Source organism: Sinocyclocheilus anshuiensis, unplaced genomic scaffold (assembly GCF_001515605.1).
Source record: "Sinocyclocheilus anshuiensis isolate Anshui unplaced genomic scaffold, SAMN03320099.WGS_v1.1 scaffold626, whole genome shotgun sequence".
NCBI classification, from domain to species: Eukaryota; Metazoa; Chordata; class Actinopteri; order Cypriniformes; family Cyprinidae; genus Sinocyclocheilus; species Sinocyclocheilus anshuiensis.
In genome coordinates this window covers 300,481-320,751 of record NW_015544167.1, presented here as the reverse complement: position 1 = coordinate 320,751, position 20,271 = coordinate 300,481, and the positions used below count along the sequence as shown (strand labels likewise).

Below are 20,271 nucleotides of genomic sequence, written 5' to 3'. Positions count from 1 at the left end.
TTGTTTGCAGTGATATACAAAATATTATCAAATATTTAGAAATATAAATGACAGAATTTCTAGTTTTATTGATTGTTTTTGTGGCAGATAAATACTTCTCTGGTAAAAAAAAAAAAAAAAAAAAAGATCTGAAGATCTGAAAGGATTGGACTGATTCATTAAAAAGGACCAGCTCCAAATCACACTTTATGTAAAAAAAAAAAAAAAAAAGATTGCTACCAACTACATTAGTTCAAAGCCTTAATTTTGTTGCTTCAGCTTTATGACTAATGAAAAACTGTAAAAACCTGTACCTAATGTAACGTGGTCCACATTTGCCCTGGATCACCTCCTTTGTCAGTTCCACAGCAGTGATGTCAGATTGAGGCACCTCAAACATGGGCTCCAGCAAGAGCTTCTCCTGAAAGACCAGAGATGACACACATCAGAGATGTACCTGAAGGATTTACAGCAGAGATGTTCAGTGCTGCTCCTGGAGTGACAGTATTTTGGAGTGTTTAACTCCAACCCCACCTAAACAAAACACCTCAAGCAGCTACTCAAGGCCTTCCAGACAGGAGTGTTGTGGTAAACTGCAGCTAAACTCCATAGGACTTTGGACCTCAAGAAGAAGTATCGGACATCCTTGCCGCATTTACATTACATGGTTCAAGTAACCTAATTCCGATTTATTCCTCCCATGTGGCACAGATCGGATATGACCAAAGAACAGGAAAAAGCGCATCGATTTTGATATGTGGAAATAAATCTGATATCAGTCGGATACATGCATTTGCGTCTGCCATATGAGGACAGATCGGATATTCCTGTCAATACAAGTCATATGTCATTGAAAAAGCCATGCTAGCAAATTATATTGACTCAGGTGGATGATTTTCCAGGTTAATACCAGCAGTTTTGCCAAGTCTGCGGCTTTCCTGCAGAATTGGGCTTATTTTAAAAAGTGAGTGAAGTGACGTGCGGCCAAGTATGGTGACCCATACTCGGAATTTGTGCTCTGCATTTAACCCATCCAAGTGCACACACACACAGTAGTGAACACACACACACCGTGAACACACACCCCGGGGTCTCACCTCACACAGTCATAGTCAAATGAATTATAGTGGCCTATGATTCATAGTCATAGGCCATGACTGCCCTAATGGTTTACACTGTTGCCATGGGTTGCTTTTTAGTGCATAGGTTAAAGCGATCTCGCCCCCATTTTTGACAGAGGGGGGGATCCCCACCACACGGGAAACCTGTGGAAAAAACATGATTGGGCTAATTTTGATTAGAAATTGGGCTGGTTTTGTTTCGCAACCCTGTTTCCGGGTCAGTATATCTACCCTGAGTTGTTTCGTAAGGTGTACAGTGTAAATGCAGATATCGGATATGGGTCACTTTTAAAAGAAGATGTATGCTGGTCTTCAGAAAAAATTGGATATAGTCAACAAATCGGAATTGGGCATCAAAAACAGCAGTGTAAATGTGGCATTACAGAATTCATGTCTAAAAGAATAAGACCACAAGGACGGACACGCAGATCTTGAATGAGGCTTTGATTCCTGTTATTTACCATGATGGAGCGGAGACCCCTGGCTCCTGTCTTCCGTTCCAGTGCAAAACGGGCGATTGCGCGTAATGCATCTGGGGTTACATTCAGCTCACACTGAAACAAAAAAAAACACAAAACCAGAAGATGACTAACTAGACTTAATACTGCCCTAGCAAGAACCACTAAGGAGTATGAAATATGGGTTACCATGGTGTACTTCGGGGGTGTCTGATCCGGCTCCTGGAGGGCTACTGTGTTTAGCTGAGCTGAGTTTAGCTCCAACCCTAATTAAACACACCTGAACCAGTTAATAAAGGTCTTCAGACTCACTAGAAACAGTTACACTTTCAGGCAAGTGCGTTGGAGCAGTTTGGAGCAAACACTGCAGGGTGTTGGCCGTCCAGGAGCAGGATTGGACACCCCTGGTGTACATGTAGCATGATATACATACTTTATCCATACTGAAGAGGGCCTGATACTGAGGGATCACTGCATTACGAGGCTCTGTAAGGATCTGCACCAGCATCTCTTCATCCAGACTGTGCAGTGGCACCACCACAGGCAGACGGCCCACAAACTCTGGGATCATGCCGAACTCGATGAGGTCCCGTGCTTCAACAAGCCGCAGGAGCCGGTCCTTTTCCTCAATCTCTGCCATTGCATCCACATCATTTCCTGAGCTGTTGGCCAGATCTGCAGCTGCTGCAGCTCGACGCCCTTTGCCCAGGTTAGAAGGAGTCCCAAAACCAAGATACTGCAGGGGACATCAAGAAAGTGTAACATACTGATAGTCAGATACATTATGAAGAACCAGTAAATAATTATACTGTAGAAAAATCACCTTTTCATTTTTCCTACAGCTGATGATCCTGTCCAGCCCATTGAAAGCACCTGATGCCACAAACAAAATGTTGGTTGTATCCACTTGTACGGTCTCTCCTCTCAACTTTCTGCTGTTCTTCTCTGGAACATTAACAATTGTTCCCTCAAGCAATTTCAGCAAACCCTGCACAGACAAACAGGAACATCAACATCCAAATAAATTACACAATGCAAAAAGGTTCAATTCTGCTGGAGCTTTCTGTTCTGCAGTGAATTACCACATTATTCTGTTTATCCTACTACTCGTTGCTGGTTTGTCCTACTTCACAGGTTGATCCTTCAACATTTTCTTTGAAGCGAGTACATAAAATCACAACAGCTAGCCACTGTGGTACCTCAAGGTTCGGTTCTTGGTCCGCTTCTCTTTTTGATATAAACTATACAGCTGGCAACATTAAGAAACATTTTTTATACCTTTTAAGTTTAACTGATCTATAACAATTCAACACACTATCATTATTCAGCTGGTCATGACAGTAACAACACCAGCTAGGTCAGCTATGAACCCGTGGGATAGTGTTTGATTACCAGTTGACTGTCACAGACTGCTTACTAGACTACCTGTTCATGCAGAGTCTCTTTAGCATCAAGATGAGACCCTTCCTGTCTTTCCTTCCTGTGCTTGTCATCTCAAATGCAGATTGCTGTAATGCTCTGTTGGTCCACCATCTGGCATGTGAAACCTCAACATGATTCAAAATGCTATGGTACATCTGGTCTTCAATGAACCTAAACACTTCTCAGTCTCACTGCACTGTTTGCTATTAGTTGCCCACATTGTCTGGATCTGTCAGGTCTAGATTCTGGCAAGTGTGCATCAGCCTTTATTACGGATCCTTTTGATTTATGTTAATTTTCATATTAAAGCCTGTGATTTACAGTGTTTTCTAACCATGTACAATGCAAAAACTTTCCAGAGACAACTTTCCAAGTCTGTCCACAGTTCCAGTTAGGGTCAGTTCATCTAGTCCAGAATTTGTTTGCTGGACCATTTCTATTTTTTTCCTTTTTTTTCTTCCTTTCTTTTCTTTTTTTCTCTCTTTGTTAAATTATTACCTCTACTGTATGTATTGGTATTGGAAAACCACCTTTCTTATTTTATATATATATATATATTTTTTTTTTTAGGCCGGCTTTGTAACAAATGTACAAATTTGTTACACCCAAATTTAGAAACCTCTATATCTCAGCTCAGGAGTTCCTTGGAACAAAACTAATCTCACCAGTGCTTTTCAAGGTTAAACATAGTCAAGCCACTTGCGATAGATTAACCCTTTAAACTATATTTATGTGGAAGAGAAATTTTATGACCAACTGACCAAAAAAAAATTCCTGTCATTGTTCAATGTGCTCGCAGCTCCTTAGATTTATATGAACACAATGTGGTTTATTCAACTCACGAGTTATTCAACTAACTAATATCTACTTTAAAAATTGCTGCACTGTTACACAAATTTGTGCATTACTTGTACATCATTAATTGTAAATAAATTACATAAATATCTATTCAACAATTCTGATTGTACGTTCAGGCAGCAGCCCTGATAAGAGATTTACAGCCGTGTAAAGTAGTCCATTAGGCCAGTAACTCTGTGTATTGGCAGTGACAGAATCATAGAGCTCTGGGAAAGATGAATGTGGCTGAAATATAATCACAGACCTGCTGAACTCCTTCGCCCCCGACATCTCTCAGCTGATGAATTCCAGGCACACTGCCAATCTTATCCACCTCATCCAGGAACACTATGCCTGCAAGAGAATGACAAATGAATGATAAATCACAGACCTCCAAACAGACAGGGTTAATTTTTAAAAATAGTAAGTTCACTTAGAAAGAGGAATCAAAATGTTTCAGTGAAATGTTCAAAGGTCAAGCATGGAGGCGTTTTATATCAGTCAACTTCTGTTCCTCGTAATGAAAGATTACGACATTGATTTATTTTTTTTATTTATTTTTTTATTGAACAGAACATAAATTAACAGCAACACCTAGACATAGTAACTTATACATAAGAAGAAACCAGTGACGGATATATACACACACATACAAGAAAAGAAAAAAGTGCAAACTGTAACTCGACTGTTGTGATCAATAAAGTCTTACTGGCTTCAAAACCTCTCTAGCATTTTATTTTGAACAAGGAAAATTCTACAACAAAAAAGACAAAAAAAAAAACAAACAAAAAAACCCCACAAGCTATAGATGGATGAGGTAGTTTAAACAGGAACAGAGGTAAGTTAAATCCATAGTTTCATGAATTGTAATAGAAATTATTATTATTAATTAAATTTCCTTGTGTTGTTGTGGGAAAGATGCGGACAAGATATGCCAGTCAGGTCCACCGACAGAACTAAAGCGGCCGCCAGACCCAGAGAACTTATAAGTTATTTAAATTATAGGAATTAATATATAATGATTGTGGAATTGTTTTTATAGCTGAGGGAAGAATGAAAGAGGCCAAATTGTTCTATAAAAATATAAATATCAATACTATGACCACTACTACCTCCACCACCAATAACAACAATAATAGCAATAATAATGGTAATAATGTGATAATGGTAATAAAGTATCTAAAAAAGAAATGAAACAAATTATAGCATATAGGACAACCACGTAGTCAATTATCATATTATAGCTATCATATAATTGATATAATCGCATTGTCAATTACATTTACACATACATACATACACATTATATTCATCTATAAATAATTGTTGAACAATATATTAAATAATATTCAGGCTTTATTCATCTATTGTAGAAGCAGTTTGTATTTATATGCCATAAAACTTGATTGAGGAATCAGCTCACCAGCTAGATTTAATCAATATTTAAGGATAAGAGCAGTGAGCTGAAAATTGTATTAAATCTGAATAACTGGTTTTGTGTTTCTGATGTGTGTTTTTCTTAAATGATATGTTCCCTTAACAGATGTAGCCATTCTGTAATTGATATTTGGAATTTATTTTTCCAATTAAGTAATATTGTTTTCTTGGCGATAGCTAGAGACATGAGTAAAAGCACTGAATATTTAAAAGACAGGTTGTGGTTTTAATAGAATTCCTGATTTGTAGGTACTAATAATACTGTTCTTTTCCTAAATTAAATTTCTGCATTAATTCTGCAAATGTTGACGTGTGGTATGAGCTCATGACTTATCAATGCATTAATCTGCCACCAAGCAGTGAGAGTTATTATAATCATCAAACTCTTAAAGAGATTTTGTTGTTTGATTTTTTGGTGAGTGATGGAAGATCGGATATGGTTATTCTTTACATTCTGCTTGTTCTAACTCTAGCCACGGGTTTTGGATAGTGTCATATCTGATCCATTTGCAAATATACTGTAGATGAGATGCTAAGTAATAGTGTAGAAAATCTGGTCTGAGCTTTATTTTTTTGAAGTTTTTGTAAACTTATTTTAGGGTTCTTGTTTTTCCAGTAAAATTTGCTTATTGTTTGATTTAATTATGTAAACTTTCCTGTACAGCCAACTAAATTTCTTAGTTGGCTGTACAGGAGTCATGGTGAATAAGTAAAGGACTTCTGGTAGTGTTCACATTTTAACTGCAATTCGACCTTTAATGGAAAGTGGTAGGTTCATCCATCTAGTTAAGTCGTCTTCTATTGTTTTTAACAGTTAAATTAAATTAGGTTAAAAAGGTTAAAGTCTTGTTAAGTCTGAAAGGTTCTGGGAAATGTTTATTCCTAAGTATTAGGGTTGGAACGGTTCGCGGAAAAAAATCGAACCGAACAGTTCTCCACACACGGTTCGGCACGCGCTAGGACCGCGGTTCAACTTAAATCTGACAACACATCTGTAATATGGTTTGCTATAAATAACACGTAAAACAAACAGGGTTCGGCTAATATATGTTTCTGTTGATGGATGCGCATTCTGGCTTCCCAATACATTACAACAACAGCGATGAAAAAAAAAAAGTGGACAAACCATTCACTCTTGTTCAATGCGAATGCCGTATGCTGGAATATGAGCATTTATTCCGTCATCACCCGGGTGCTGATAGCGCGCGCACACAGGTGAGACCTGAACAGCACACGTTATCTGTGTTTAAGCTAAACTCGTTCAAGCATTGCTCATTTAAGCTTTTGTAACTTTAAATAAAGCTTAATCTTTCATTTATACAGTCAAATATGCAATGCTGTTTTACATTTCATTACTTTATTCAATTTCTATACCTGAAAACTAATGTTAGACCTACCTAAAAAAAACTTTAAATCACTGTTTATTTTATTTGTATCTTTACTCTATTGTATTTATTTGTGCTGTTGCTAGTAGTTAGATAGATTATTCGTATTTTCTTTAATTTTTATTTGACAGTATAGTTTTTGCCTAAACATAGCACATACCGAACCGTACCGAAACTGTGACTCTAAAACCGTGATACAAACCGAACCGTGAGTAAGTTGAACCGTTCCACCCCTACTAAGTATGCAATATTATTTATTGTGAATGAAGTGTCCTGTATACTAGTGTCATGTGGATTCATGTTCAGTGGTAAACTTGTTGATTTGGTCCAGTTTATGGAATAGTCTGATATAGTAGAATATATGTTGATGAGTTTAATTATTTCTGAAAGTGATGTTTTGGGATTTTGTAGAAAAAGTAATATGTCATTTGCATATAAGGACATTTTATGATTAGTATTGTGTGATAAAACTCCAAAGATGTTATCATTCTGTCTTATTGCAGCAGCAAGAGGTTCTATAAATAAAGCGAAGAGTAATGGAGATAAGGTCCCTCGCTGAACCTGAAATGGTGACGATATTATGCCATTTGTTATAAAAGATGCTAATGGTGTATTATATAATGTTATAATCCAATGGATAAAGGAATCTCCGAACCCAATTTTTTAAAGGGTTAGTTCACCCAAAAATGAAAATTCTGTCATTAATTACTCACCCTCGTGTCGTTCTAAACCCGTAAGACCTTCGTTCATCTTCGGAACACAAATTATGATATTTTTGATGAATTCTGAGAGCTCTCTGACCCTCCCATAGACAGCAAGGGTACTACCACGATCAAGGAACTGAAACGTAGCAAGGAGATCGGTAAAATAATCCATGTGACATCAGGGGTTCAACCGTAATATTACGAAGCTACGAGAATACTTTTTGTGCGCAAAAGAAAAAAAATAACGACTTTATTCAACAATTCGTCTCCTCCGCGTCACCCTGGTGCCATTTTGAAGAATATCCACTGAACGCAAACAGCGTATGCTATTCGGTGTCAGCCGCACCACACGGGATAGGTTGTTTTCGTTCAAATCAAAGTGTAAACAATAGGGGTGCTCCGATCAGGATTTTTGAGGCCGATCATCGATCGCCTATCACAGAACCTGCCATCTAGTATTGCCTTGTTTATCTAAAAGTGCTCTTTCCTTTTAAACCTAGTCAAAAAGCCATATGTGTTGACTGTGAAGCACAGTAGACTTTAGTAATATGCATTTATGGTGTAATTACTACATTTTCGTGTTAATCCATCTTCATATTTACTGCAAAAATGCGCTGTTACTTTAATTCAGCGCTTGCAGCGCAGCAAAAAAGACTCGGTGCGGAACGCACTGCCGCAGCAACGGTGTGCAGTGTGCGCGCTTTATTAATCTGTTAACATGAGCGCGGAAAAAATACGTGCCACATTCGCACTGCAAACGGAGTAATGTGAACCTGGCATTATGTGTGTGCACTGCGAGTGTCTCCAGGAGAGGGAATGGTGCTGAATGGTTAAACACTGGCAAAAATTAAAAAGTAATGCAATTTATAAACTTTAGTGACGACGCGACACTGCCTCGATTGTGCAAGTGACAATTCCTGTGTCTACTGCGCAGTGTGCAGCTCGGTTATAGACAGACGTGATGTGATTATTTGAAGTCATTTGCATATTTTGAGAGAGCGCGTGTGCGGTCATTCACTCTCGCTGTTTGTTCAATTACGTCTCACACAATGTTTTCAAATTACTTTATAAGTTATCTAATGAAGAAATATGAAGGTGAGTACCTCACCTTCAGCATTATAATGATTTCACCCGCGTCGGACAGAGACTGAGACGGTGCCGCTGCATGTCGTGCCAAACCTCTCATGGCAGCGTCATCAGCTTGAGATCGTTTTTTTGAGATCGGCCTCTTTAGAGACCGCCAATCGATCATCCCAACGTGATTATCGGCCGATAGTGATTGGTAGCCAATCAATCGAAGCACCCCTAGTAAACAACGTAGAAAAGTATCCGCGTGACGCAGCTGACACAGAACAGCATAAGCTGTTTACGTTCAGTGGATATTCTCCAAAATGGCACCAGGGTGGATGAGACTAATTGTTGAATGAAGTCATTATTTTTGTTTTCTTTGTATACAAAAAGTATTCTCGTAGCTTTGTATAATTGCGGATGAACCACTGATGTCACATGGATTATTTTACATTATTTTACGTTTCTGGACTTGGGAACATTTCAGTTGCATTGCTGTCTATGCAGGGTCAGACAGCTCTCAGATTCCATCAAAAATATCTTAATTTGTGTTCCGAAGATGAACGAAGGTCTTACGGGTTTAGAACGCCACGAGGGTGAGTAATTAATGACAGAATTTTCTTTTTTGGGTGAACTATCCCTTTAAGTGTTGTATGAAGAAAGTACCAATTGACTTCATCAAAAGCCTTTTCTGTGTCCAGTTATACGATTATTGTTTTTTTCTTGTTTTGTTTCCATAGATTCATTATATTGAATAATCGTCTGGTATTGTTTGATGACTGGCAGCCTTTAATGAAACCTGTTTGGTCCGGATGGATGAGGGATGAGATTACTGATTCAAGACCAGAGTGGCCAAAGCTTTACTTATTATTTTTAAATCTGTATTAATAAGAGATAATGGGCGATAACTAGTGCATAATGTTGGGTCTTTATTTGGTTTGAGTAGAATTGTAATTAGTGTTGTGTTCATATGAGCTGGAATAGAAGAAGTACTTTTAAGTCATTTGCATGAATAATGGTGATATATTTGACCAAAAGTGTTTATAAAATTCTGGTGGGTATCCATCTAAACTTGGGGCTTTAGAGTCGAGAGTCTGTTTATAATCAATTTCTGATATAGATTCATCTCATGATCTCTTTGGGTTGAGGTTAAACTGGGTAGAATTCTATTGTTAAGGAATGAATTAGTGTCTTTGATTTTTGGGTCTTTGTCATTACTGTACAGATGTTTATGTGGAGTGTCTTCCCTTCTGGGTTCTTAATTACAGGAATTAGTGTTTTTATTTTCTATTACGTTTGAGTAAATTAGCTAGGTATTTATCTGATTTGTTTTCATGTTCAAAATGTTTATATCTTAAACATCGGTTTATTTATAATATCTTCATAATCATCTTTTGTTTTATTCATCTCCTTTAAAGTCTGTTCATTGACATTATGAGAGTAAATATTGTGTAATGTGTGTATTTGATTTTCTAGCTCTTTTTCTAGTTTTTGTTCCTTTTTGTGTTTAGATGTAGAGTATGATATGATCATTAAAGTCTCTCTCTTTGAGTAGTGATGTATTCATCCTCCATCTAAATGATTTTTTTGTAACATCTGTATTATTGAGAGTTATAGTGATTGGAGCATGGTCGGATATGATGATAGGGTTAATTGTTGTATTTAAAATGTCTGGAATGAGGGAGTTGCTTGTGAAGAAATAACCAATAAGCGGATATGATTTATGGCATTGCTTATTAAATGACAATGTTAAATATAGGTGGGGTGGCATTGTTTTAGTGTGCAGTAGGGTGCTTGCTTCATAGGAATGCAGAACATAAATGTACAAAGTTGCAGAATTTGTTCTTCAGTCTGGCCATCTTCAGCTCCGTGAAACCACTGGTTACTATAGTAAATTGTGGGGTTTTTTTCTAAGATGAAATGCATGAAATTGTGAAGTCTGAGAGTCTAACCTTGCTGCGCTTTCTCGACTGAATAGTTGGCGTCCTGCAGAAGTTTGGCAATAACAGACTCTATGTCCTCGCCTACATAGCCCGCCTGCGTCAGGGTGGTACAGTCGCAGATGGCGAAGGGCACATCCAAGCATTTAGCCAGGGTCTGGGCCAGCAGAGTTTTACCTAGGAATGTCAACAATACATCTTTTGACAGTCATGTCAAAATATTTCAGAATACAATGTTTCAATATGCATCAAAATAATCAAATATTAACATTTCATTCAGTTGACTCATTTTTAATTTAAGCATCACACAGACTATTTTGTATTGAAAATGTAACACTAGTTTTGTGGTTTTCTCTCATAAAAATTTGAATATGATCACCTTCTTGCGGTTCTGTCTTTAATACTAATGCTAACATATCCTAAAAAGATAAATCACACAAATAAATGGCCGGGACATACTTCAAAAAATCTAAATTAAAACAATTAGATTTTTTGGCATTATTTTCAAGACAAATAAAAACACTTTTCTCGTAAAACCACAAATTGTTTGTTAAATTGTCATGAAAATATTGTAAAAATAGGAAAAAAAAAAACCTTAATAGTATTAAAAATAGGCTCCATTTTCATTCTGGAAAAAAATTATTAATGTTTCAAAAAGAAAAAAAAAAACCCTTTTTGGGGTGAAATATGAATTTCTAAGTATTTTTCACGAGGTTGACCCAAAAATATCGATTGGATAAAAATGTATCAAAAGCCGTTCATGTTTAGGCAGCTGGCAATTTAAATTGTAAATGGCAGATCCACATCTCTTTGGGATGCCAGCAAGAATACACCAAATCTTATTGGTGTGGAAAACCTGTACTAACCTGATCCAGTAGGTCCCAGCAACACAATGTTGCTCTTTTCCAGCTTAATATCAGTGTGGGCGGAGTCAAGCACGTCCCTGCCCCTTTTGTCTTGAGGAGCTTGCTGATTGGTCTGCTGCTGCACAGACGCACCCAGAGCGTTGCCATTGGGACTGATGCCAGCGATCTGAAGGAGGTCTGAGAAATAAAAGCGGAAACACCAGATCTCGTTATTTAATTAAACATGAAAAAGCAACATGACTCCACAGGAATTTTGCAGTCAAAGCCGCTTTTGCCCGGAACCCCTGAGCGCTAAATCTCTAAAAATATGAAATATCCACACACAGATTTTGCTTCCTCTACTTTCAGTCAAGTGTGGAGTGTGCTATTTGTTTTTAGAGGAATAGTTCCGGAACTTTCAGCACGTTAAAAAAAACAAAAAAAAACAGCATTATGGACATTCTACAAAATATCTAAATTCATTCATTATTAATTCTGGGTGAACTATTGCTTTAATAAAGTTTCTAATTTCAAAACCATTTCTCATAAATTCACAGTTAAGCTACTTTTATACATAAGCTTACTCACAGCTTTATTTCATATCTCAGGATCTAAGTTGGGCTAGTGGTCACTACTGCGCAAACCATAATTATGTCATCAGAAGGCCTAGTTTCCAAGCCCTGTCCAGTATGAGCTATAAGGACAGAAGCCCCAGTGTGAAATCTGAAAGGCCAGAGACCATGAGAGCCGTGACTAGGTCATTGTAACACTTTATCCAACTTTTTGGAGGTCAGCGACGAACCCAACTGATCCTGAAGTGCCCCACACACAAGCACAGAGGGTTGATATGCGTATACATAAACATGGAGTCATGTTGTGCCTGCAAATGTCACTGTTTGTCCAACATATCAAATATATCTGGCCATCAGAAAGTGAAAATGTTTCCTCTGTTGGGTTATTCTACTCTATGTGAAAGTGAAGTACATAAAACAGCCACTTACTTGTAAACCTGTATTCATCTTCACGTCTTCTGATCTCTAACTCTACGGAGAAAAGGACAGTTAACTTAGCATGCTGACTACATCTAACGCCACAAAATGAGTTGTGTAACAGTAACAGCAGGGGAAAGTTCAGATCATTACGCTGACTCTAGCTTTAGGAGCCTAAAATACTCTGGATACACTAATGGAAAAAAGCCAAACCCTCAAATGACTCCACAGATCAGTGAGCTGAAGAACAGGGAAGGTATCTGTCATAAACTACCATTCAAACCTTTAGGGTCAGTAGGAATTTTTTTTTTAAGAAATTTTTTTAAAGAAATTTTTTATTCTTTTAAATTGATTAAAAGTATCATTATAAAACGGAGAGTTCCGGTGCTTGATTCTGATTATCCGCTTCGCGTCGTGCCTAACAACGCCCCTTAGCTGTTATAAATTCACTGTAAACCACGGCTTCTTGGGGATTATTGCTTTAGTAAAGACTTTTTAGTTTTCAAAATATGAAGCAGCACAACTGTTTTCAACACTGATAATAATCAGAAAAGTTTCTTGAGCAGCAACTCAGAATATTAGAATGATTTCTGAAGGATCATGTGACACTGGAATAAATTACATTCTACTATATATTAAAATAGAAAACAGATTAACTTGCAATAATATTTTGAGTTAATATAATAATAACTTTTGAGTTAAAGCCAGTTTGAAATGATTCATAGAAACCATCAACTTTCAAAAGAAAAGTTGAAATCATAAATAATGTGTCAAACGAATCTAAAGATACAGTGTTTTGGAAAGCTAGCAGCCAAATAAAATGTCTGTTAAAATTAGAAATCGACCGATATATCGATTTACCGATATTTTTCCTGATATTTTTGTTGCTGTTGATGCTTTTTATAAATAAAAATGTTTTTTATTGTTGTAATATGAAGATTACATTTAACATGAAAGACTGCTAATTTTCAACACTTTTTTTTTTTTAAGATGGCTGAAAGGAGGAAAAACCAAAGTGAAGTATGGACTTACTTCACTCAGTCATTTATTTACTTTATAACAGTAAATAAATATCAGTTCTGCATATCGGTTATCGGGCACATAAACATGCAAATAATTGGTATCGGTTATAAAAAAATCAATATCGGTCGATCACTAGTTAAAATCCTTGCAATATTACCTATGTTGCTTAAGCTTACATCATCTGAAAAATCAGCGTGATTATATTTATTATGATTTTTGTTGGCGATCCAAAATCAAGCAACAAGGTGAATTCATTATCCTGTATCATTATATTGGTGCATTTAAATGAAAATGATTACATTTTACATATTCTTGTGCTCATTCACCAAATAACAAGGTGGAAAACATTTTAACAAGACCTGTACAGCTTGATTATTAGTATATTTTTTCATACATACATAATTTTAGGCCATTTCAGAGCATATAACTGTTGAGATATACTGAATCCTGTTGAAAGACTAAAATTAGTGATAACATTTTACAGTAAGGTTTGTTAACATTAGCTACCAAAGGCAATGAACAACATTTTTTACAGCTGTAAACAGCATTTAGGTAATTATTTTATTAATAAATGTGACCCTGGAGCACAAAAGCAGTCTTAAGTCGCTGGGGTATATTTGTAGCAATAGCCAACAATACATTGTATGGGTCAAAATTATTGATTTTTCTTTTATGCCAAAAATCATTAGGATATTAAGTAAAGATCATGTTCCATGAAGATATTTTGTAAATTTCCTACCGTAAATATATCAAAACTTAATTTTTGATTAGTGATATGCATTGCTAAGAACTTAATTTGAACAACTTTAAAGGTGATTTTCTCAATATTTAGATTTTTTTGCACCCTCAGATTCCAGATTTTCAAATAGTTGTATCTCAACCAAATATTGTCCGATCATAACAAACCACACATCAATGGAAACCTTATTTATTCAGCTTTCAGATGATGTATGTATAAATCTCAATTTTAGAAAATTGACCGTTATGACTGGTTTTGTGGTCCAGGGTCACAAATGTCAGATTATGATACATTACAAACCTCTGGGAGAGAGGGGACTCTGTTTCTCTGTTTCCGCTTGCTGTCGGCCTGCTGCCGGGAGGTTGTTGTAGATCCGTTTGTAATGATTATAGACGGCAACTGCCAACACTTTCTTGGCGTATGACTGGCCAACAACGTATTTGTCGAGGTAGGCATAAATCTAAAGAGGTGGAGACAACAGAAGCCCACAACAGTGAGCAGATGTTTACTGCATTTCTAAGAACGGACGTCACAGGGTTAGCTTTGAGTAGTTTACTTGATCTAATTACACAAAGATGAACTGAAGTTAACGTAATAACATCTGGATGGTGTGATGGAATCGTACCTTTTTAGGAGATGGAGGGTGTTTCTGAGCTAATGCATATTTAACATGCTCCGAGCTCTCCGCTTCCTTATTCAAACCCTTCTTAGAGTCCGTCTCAGACAGAACCACGAAGAAATGATGGCACTTTTCACATTTCACAAACCGTGTGGAGGCTGTGTGGAGCAAATACAAGACAGTTGTTCAGGCAATGAAATAAAGTTATTAGCATTTGCAAATCTTGGAAAGGGAACATTTCTTTATGACACAGTTTGAGCAGTTAATATAGATCATATATCATACTGATTCTCCATTACGCTTGACTGATCGCACAGACTCAATTGGACGAGAGCTGAACTGGATGATGACATCACTGAATCATCAATGAACTGACTTTAGCTGAAAAATGATTCTGTTAATGTCTTCTTGCATTACTGACAAACTATTTTCCTGTTTGACTCTGTGAAACTGCTTTGACACAATCAGTATTATATAAAGCGCTATATGAATAAAGGTGACTTGACATTAGTTTTGCTTCAGGATCCAGATCTTACTTTGGGCATCACGTTTTGACACAAAACACAATATTGTACAAAAAATGTAACAAAATGCCCAGGTCAATGACGTGACATTCATTCTTTCTCCTACCTATTATTTATTAAAAGTTACATTTTATTTATGAATTGCATTTTAATGACTTGAATACACCTAATTTCTGAATTAAAGATGATTTATATATTTTTGATATGTTTTTTATATTTTGTATTTTTGTGGAAAAAATTTTAAAAATATCAGGATGATATAATTGTTCTGAAATCATAATGAAGGGGAAAAATAAATAGTATCTAATCTTTTGTAATTATTTTTTAGACAAAAAAATATTTAAAATAACACATTTTAACAAAACTTCTTCACCGTTTATTAACATCTGACAAAAAAAAAAAGTATGCCAAATCAAAGTCATGATCAACAAAATCATGTGGTGCATCCAACATGTTGTTTTTATGAATGAATAATTCATGACATTTGTAAAAAAAACAAAAACAAAGAAAAGAACAAATAACTAACTAAATAAATAACATTTTCCTTGAAAATAAATATTGAAAAAATAGTAATGGATACACTTTTTTTTACTTTAAAAATATTTAAAAATAGCAAAGAAAATCTATTAAAAATAGCATAAACATTTTTCAAAACCATATAAAACCAACAAGAATACAAAAAAAACAATATATATATATATATATATATTTATATATTTTATTTTATTTATTTATTTTTTTTTTTCTTTTCTTTTAAGAATTTGGCAAATGTGCTTTAAACTGGATTTTTCCTTTCTTTTAAAACCTTTTTCCTTTTTTTTTAATGGCACCATTGACAATTCCGTAAATTCCGTGAATGTTCTTGATTCCTCTAGTTATTATTAAAACCTAAGATAATGAACATTAAATACTGGTCAATGGAAAGAGAGATACTTACACACTAAAGTCTCCACGTGTGTACAAGGATCTCCACATTTCGGACATCTCAGTTGACTGCCACCTTTCCCTGAACCTGCAGCGCCTGACGCCCGCTTTCCACCCGCCTCACCCGCACCCTTCTGCAAAACAGCACAGTCAACAACGATCAATATCTTATACATTAAACAAGCATTCAAGTAAATGTAACAAACAGACTGAAATGCACCTTTCCGCCATCGCCGTCTCTGGGTGTGCTGTCTTTAGAGGAGAAACACACAGCTGTCTGTGAAAACGATCTCACGCGCACAAACGGAGGAAGATGAACTTCATCACACGCTGCTCTAGTGTGGCTGAAGAGCTGAACACGTGAACGGGAAAAACCTGCCAGAATATAATACCAAACTATTAAACCAGCTGAATTACATATGATGGACTCACATTTCGGCCGGAAGCGAGGTTTAGAGTTCAACACGTCTCAATGATGGATTTGTTTCTTACAAACATGCAGCTTTTTGCTTAACAAGACATTAATTGATGGACTGTGATGTTTTCATCAGCTGTTTGGACTCTCATTCTGACGGCACCCATTCACTGCAGAGCATCCACTGGTGAGCAAGTGATGCAATGCTACATTTCTCCAAATCTGATGAAGAAACAAACTCATCTACATCGTGGATGGCCTGAGAGTGAGTACATTTTCAGCTAATTGTCATTTTTGGGTGAAGTATGCCTTTAAGTATGTATTATTTCTGTAATAAGCACTCTTTTAATAGCACGTTTAAGTGCACTTCTTTTACTATTGTTTTACACAGCATGGTATGTGAATATGATAATTACAACACCATCAGAAGCCATTACTATACACTGTCCTGATCATAAAACCATAACAGTCGCGAAAACAAATAAAAATTAAATCAATAAAAATGAGACCTTATTAATAAACACCAGTAATACTGTGATGTAAACATTGGGCTCAATGAATTCATGAAAGAATTATAATAATAAACACTGTCTGATAGTTTATGTTGTGTTGGCAGCTCTGTGGCCATTGTAGGAATGTTACAACTTTCGAGCATGCCGTGATATTTAACATCCGGGAACTGAACAGTTAAGTTAGTATTTGATTATTTTTTGGAAAACAAATAATAACATTCTTGGGAAATTTTAAGTACCATGAAGTAACTACGGTGGCCGAGAAGTGCAGAGCAAGTCACAATTCTGAAAACAAAATAACAAATTACAAATGCAAATGCAAGTCTAAAAAACAAAATAACAATTCAGAAAGCACAACAACAATTTAAAAACATTATAACAAGTCAGAAAACACAATGACCAATTCGAAAACAAAATAACAAGTCAGAAAACACAATGACAAATTTGAAAACAAAATAACAAGTCAGAAAACACAAGGAGAAATCCGAAAACAAATTAACAAGTCAGAAAACACAACGACAAATCATTCAAACCGGAAGAGGTAGGTATAGTTTGAGACTGCGCCATTGGTTTGGGATTACTCACCGCTGACTGGACGAGACATCTGTCAATCAACGTATACAGGAAGAACCAGCCGAAGAACAGCAGTCGTGGTAGAAAGTTCGGAGATGGTATTAAAGTAGCTCAGTTTAAATGTATTGTATGAATTGCCCTTACTATGGAATAAAAAATACGGGGTGTCTATTTACATTTAGTTAAAAGTGGCTGTAAATCATCAGCTCCAGTGGCGCAGCTGGATAAGCATGTGTCGTTGGCTTTTTGACGCGATCGACCCGGGTTCGATCCCACCTTTTGCCGAACTTTTTTTTTCTCCCTTTTCAAATCTCGTATCACATCGTAAAGGCATTTATTTTCAATGTTGATTGGCCTCAGTGCTGGGGGATGGTGTCTTGTAGTTGGTGATGTCTTTCAGGCCTTTCCACACTGATGCAGGCTCATTGGCAAAAAACTGGTGTTCTAGCTTTTTAGCGTAGAACACCCGCTTTTCAGAATTGTGATTTGCTTTGCACTTCTCGGCCACCGTAAGTAACGTCCCCAAACCATTGCACTAAGGATTTTTAAGACAAAAACTTCCCTTAAACAAGTAGGTTTTGGGAACAACAAGACCAGAACCTTCTGAGAAATAAAAACTGTTATCTGGGCTGCTGATAAGAACCCACGTCGAATGTAATGTTACTGTAACAGTTATTCAGCTTTTTAATTGAGTGTTGATAGTTCGCTCACCTTTATGAACTGACTTTATAATCACCCTCACTGCAGGTCTGCATGAACAGGACATATTTAAAACCAAATCTGATGGAAAAAAATAATAAAATACATATTACATACACACGTACAGTACGTTACTACATACATACTGCCACTAAAAATGAATAAAGTTGGAAAGTGCTGTCAGATATAATTAGTAACTGTCATATATGATCTAAACTGAAAATAAAAAGCAAGAATACATGTATTAGCGTTATGAAATGCAGTAGCGCTCAGCTACACATGCGCTACTGTCAATGATGGCAGACATGTTTAACTTACTGGAACTGTGTCCGAGTTTCCTCTGAAGCAGTTTTGTCTTCCAGTAAGCGGCTCTAACAGCGGGGTCTGAGAGGAATAAAAGCTTGAAGCGGTTTCATGCCGGTGTCAGTGTCTGCTGCTCTCAGAAATGATGTTAGATGAAGTTTAGTGTTGATCAGTGTGATGTGATATAACCTCTGCTGTCATGAAGTGAGTCAGCGTGACGTACATGGCCAGATAGAGCTCTGTTTGTGTCACGTGACACCGAAGGGGCGGGGCCGTCGATCGGCAAACTTTATTGGCTGTTTCCTGTCAGACATAAAGGGCGAATCCCAAACGTACGGTGACCGAAAAGTGCAAAACAAATCACAATTCTGAAAACAAAATAACAAATTACAAACGCAAATGCAAGTCTAAAAAACAAAATAACAATTCAGAAAACACAACAACAATTCAGAAAACATTATAACAAGTCAGAAAACACAATGACAAATACGACAACTAAATAAGTCAGAAAACACAACGACAAATCCGAAAACAAATTAACATTTCTACTATCAAGTTGTTATAATGTTTTCTGAATTGTTGTTGTGCTTTCTGAATTGTTATTTTGTTTTTTAGACTTGCATTTGCGTTTGTAATTTGTTATTTTGTTTTCAGAATTGTGATCCGTTTTGCACTTCACGGCCACCGTACAAACGGCTATTTTGCGCTCTTGAAGGGCACTTCGGGAAGAGTGTCGCCTTTTAAAAGTGAACAACTGAATCCCTTCATGAAGGGCCCTTCCAGAAGTCCGTTAGCGAAGGGAGCATGCAATGGCCACTTCACGGAAGTGATTTCCGTTTGTGATCATGTAAACTTCGGTTAGGAGATCTTGTGATGCTTTTTAATACAAACGTAAATAGAATAGGCTAATTAAATGTCTATTTTAATGTAAAAAAACAAATTTCCGTCAGTGATATGATTTAAGATGGTAGTGCAAGCAAGTTTAGTTTGAAAAAGTGTAAAAGTAAATAAGATACAATTAGACAATATTTGAATAAAATAATAATAATAAATAATTATTTGCAACAACTGATGGAGTACTGAATGCTGCACGCACACACAGCGTTGTCAAGGTAACATTTGGTCAGTAATTCCCTTTCGCCGAGGGAGTTCCAAACGCTTATATTAGACAGTAATGCCCTACACCCTTCAAAGAACACACTTCAAGGGCTCTGCTCTTCGAGGGGAGTAGGGCATAGGGATGCTAACTTCCGTTTGGAATTCGCCCAAAGTGGTTTGTGGCTAGAAGGGATACAGCTACTGCCGGAAGTTAAGAGTAAATTAATTTTTCTACCAATTAGATTGTGTTTTGTTAACGTCTACACTTACCCCAACCCTAAACCTACCCCTTACAATAATGCAAATACAGTAATTATAGTTGTGACGCTATATTGATGTGCGCATGCCCAGTAGCCGCAGCTGTATCCCTTCTAGCAGTTCCTTCAGGGGACGCGAATTACAAACAATCGTGATTGGTTCTTTGCTATCAGCGCACAGAAAAGTAACAGGTGCAACGTGAGAGCACCATTAACGTCAACAATAATGATCGCCTACAGTAAATAACAATACTGACCAATGCATTGAATTGAAACAAGTACAGTGAGGAGTTAAAAAAGGAGAATTGTTATTTAGAGCTTTAGACCTGGGGGTTGAGCACGTGACTCTTCTTCTGGAGCTGTTTTCCGCCGCACGTTTTCTGTTTTAATGTATTCAATG

The 20,271-nt window shown here is 36.6% G+C and overlaps 1 protein-coding gene across 1 annotated transcript; it reads right to left on the bottom strand.

Annotated features, from left to right (window-relative positions):
- Nucleotides 1–227: 227 nt before the first annotated feature.
- Nucleotides 228–18,751, bottom strand: LOC107695936 (ATP-dependent Clp protease ATP-binding subunit clpX-like, mitochondrial). Its single transcript, XM_016496048.1, has 14 exons — nucleotides 18,532–18,751; nucleotides 18,226–18,294; nucleotides 16,235–16,389; nucleotides 16,028–16,148; nucleotides 14,573–14,724; nucleotides 14,248–14,407; nucleotides 12,198–12,239; nucleotides 11,218–11,394; nucleotides 10,364–10,528; nucleotides 4,083–4,171; nucleotides 2,382–2,546; nucleotides 1,992–2,294; nucleotides 1,562–1,654; nucleotides 228–400 (listed from the first exon to the last, which is right to left on the bottom strand). The coding sequence occupies exons 2-14, from the start codon at nucleotides 18,278–18,280 to the stop codon at nucleotides 233–235; spliced, it is 1,845 nt and encodes a 614-aa protein (XP_016351534.1). The 5' UTR covers nucleotides 18,281–18,294; nucleotides 18,532–18,751; the 3' UTR covers nucleotides 228–232.
- Between the last annotated feature and the right edge of the window lie 1,520 nt (nucleotides 18,752–20,271).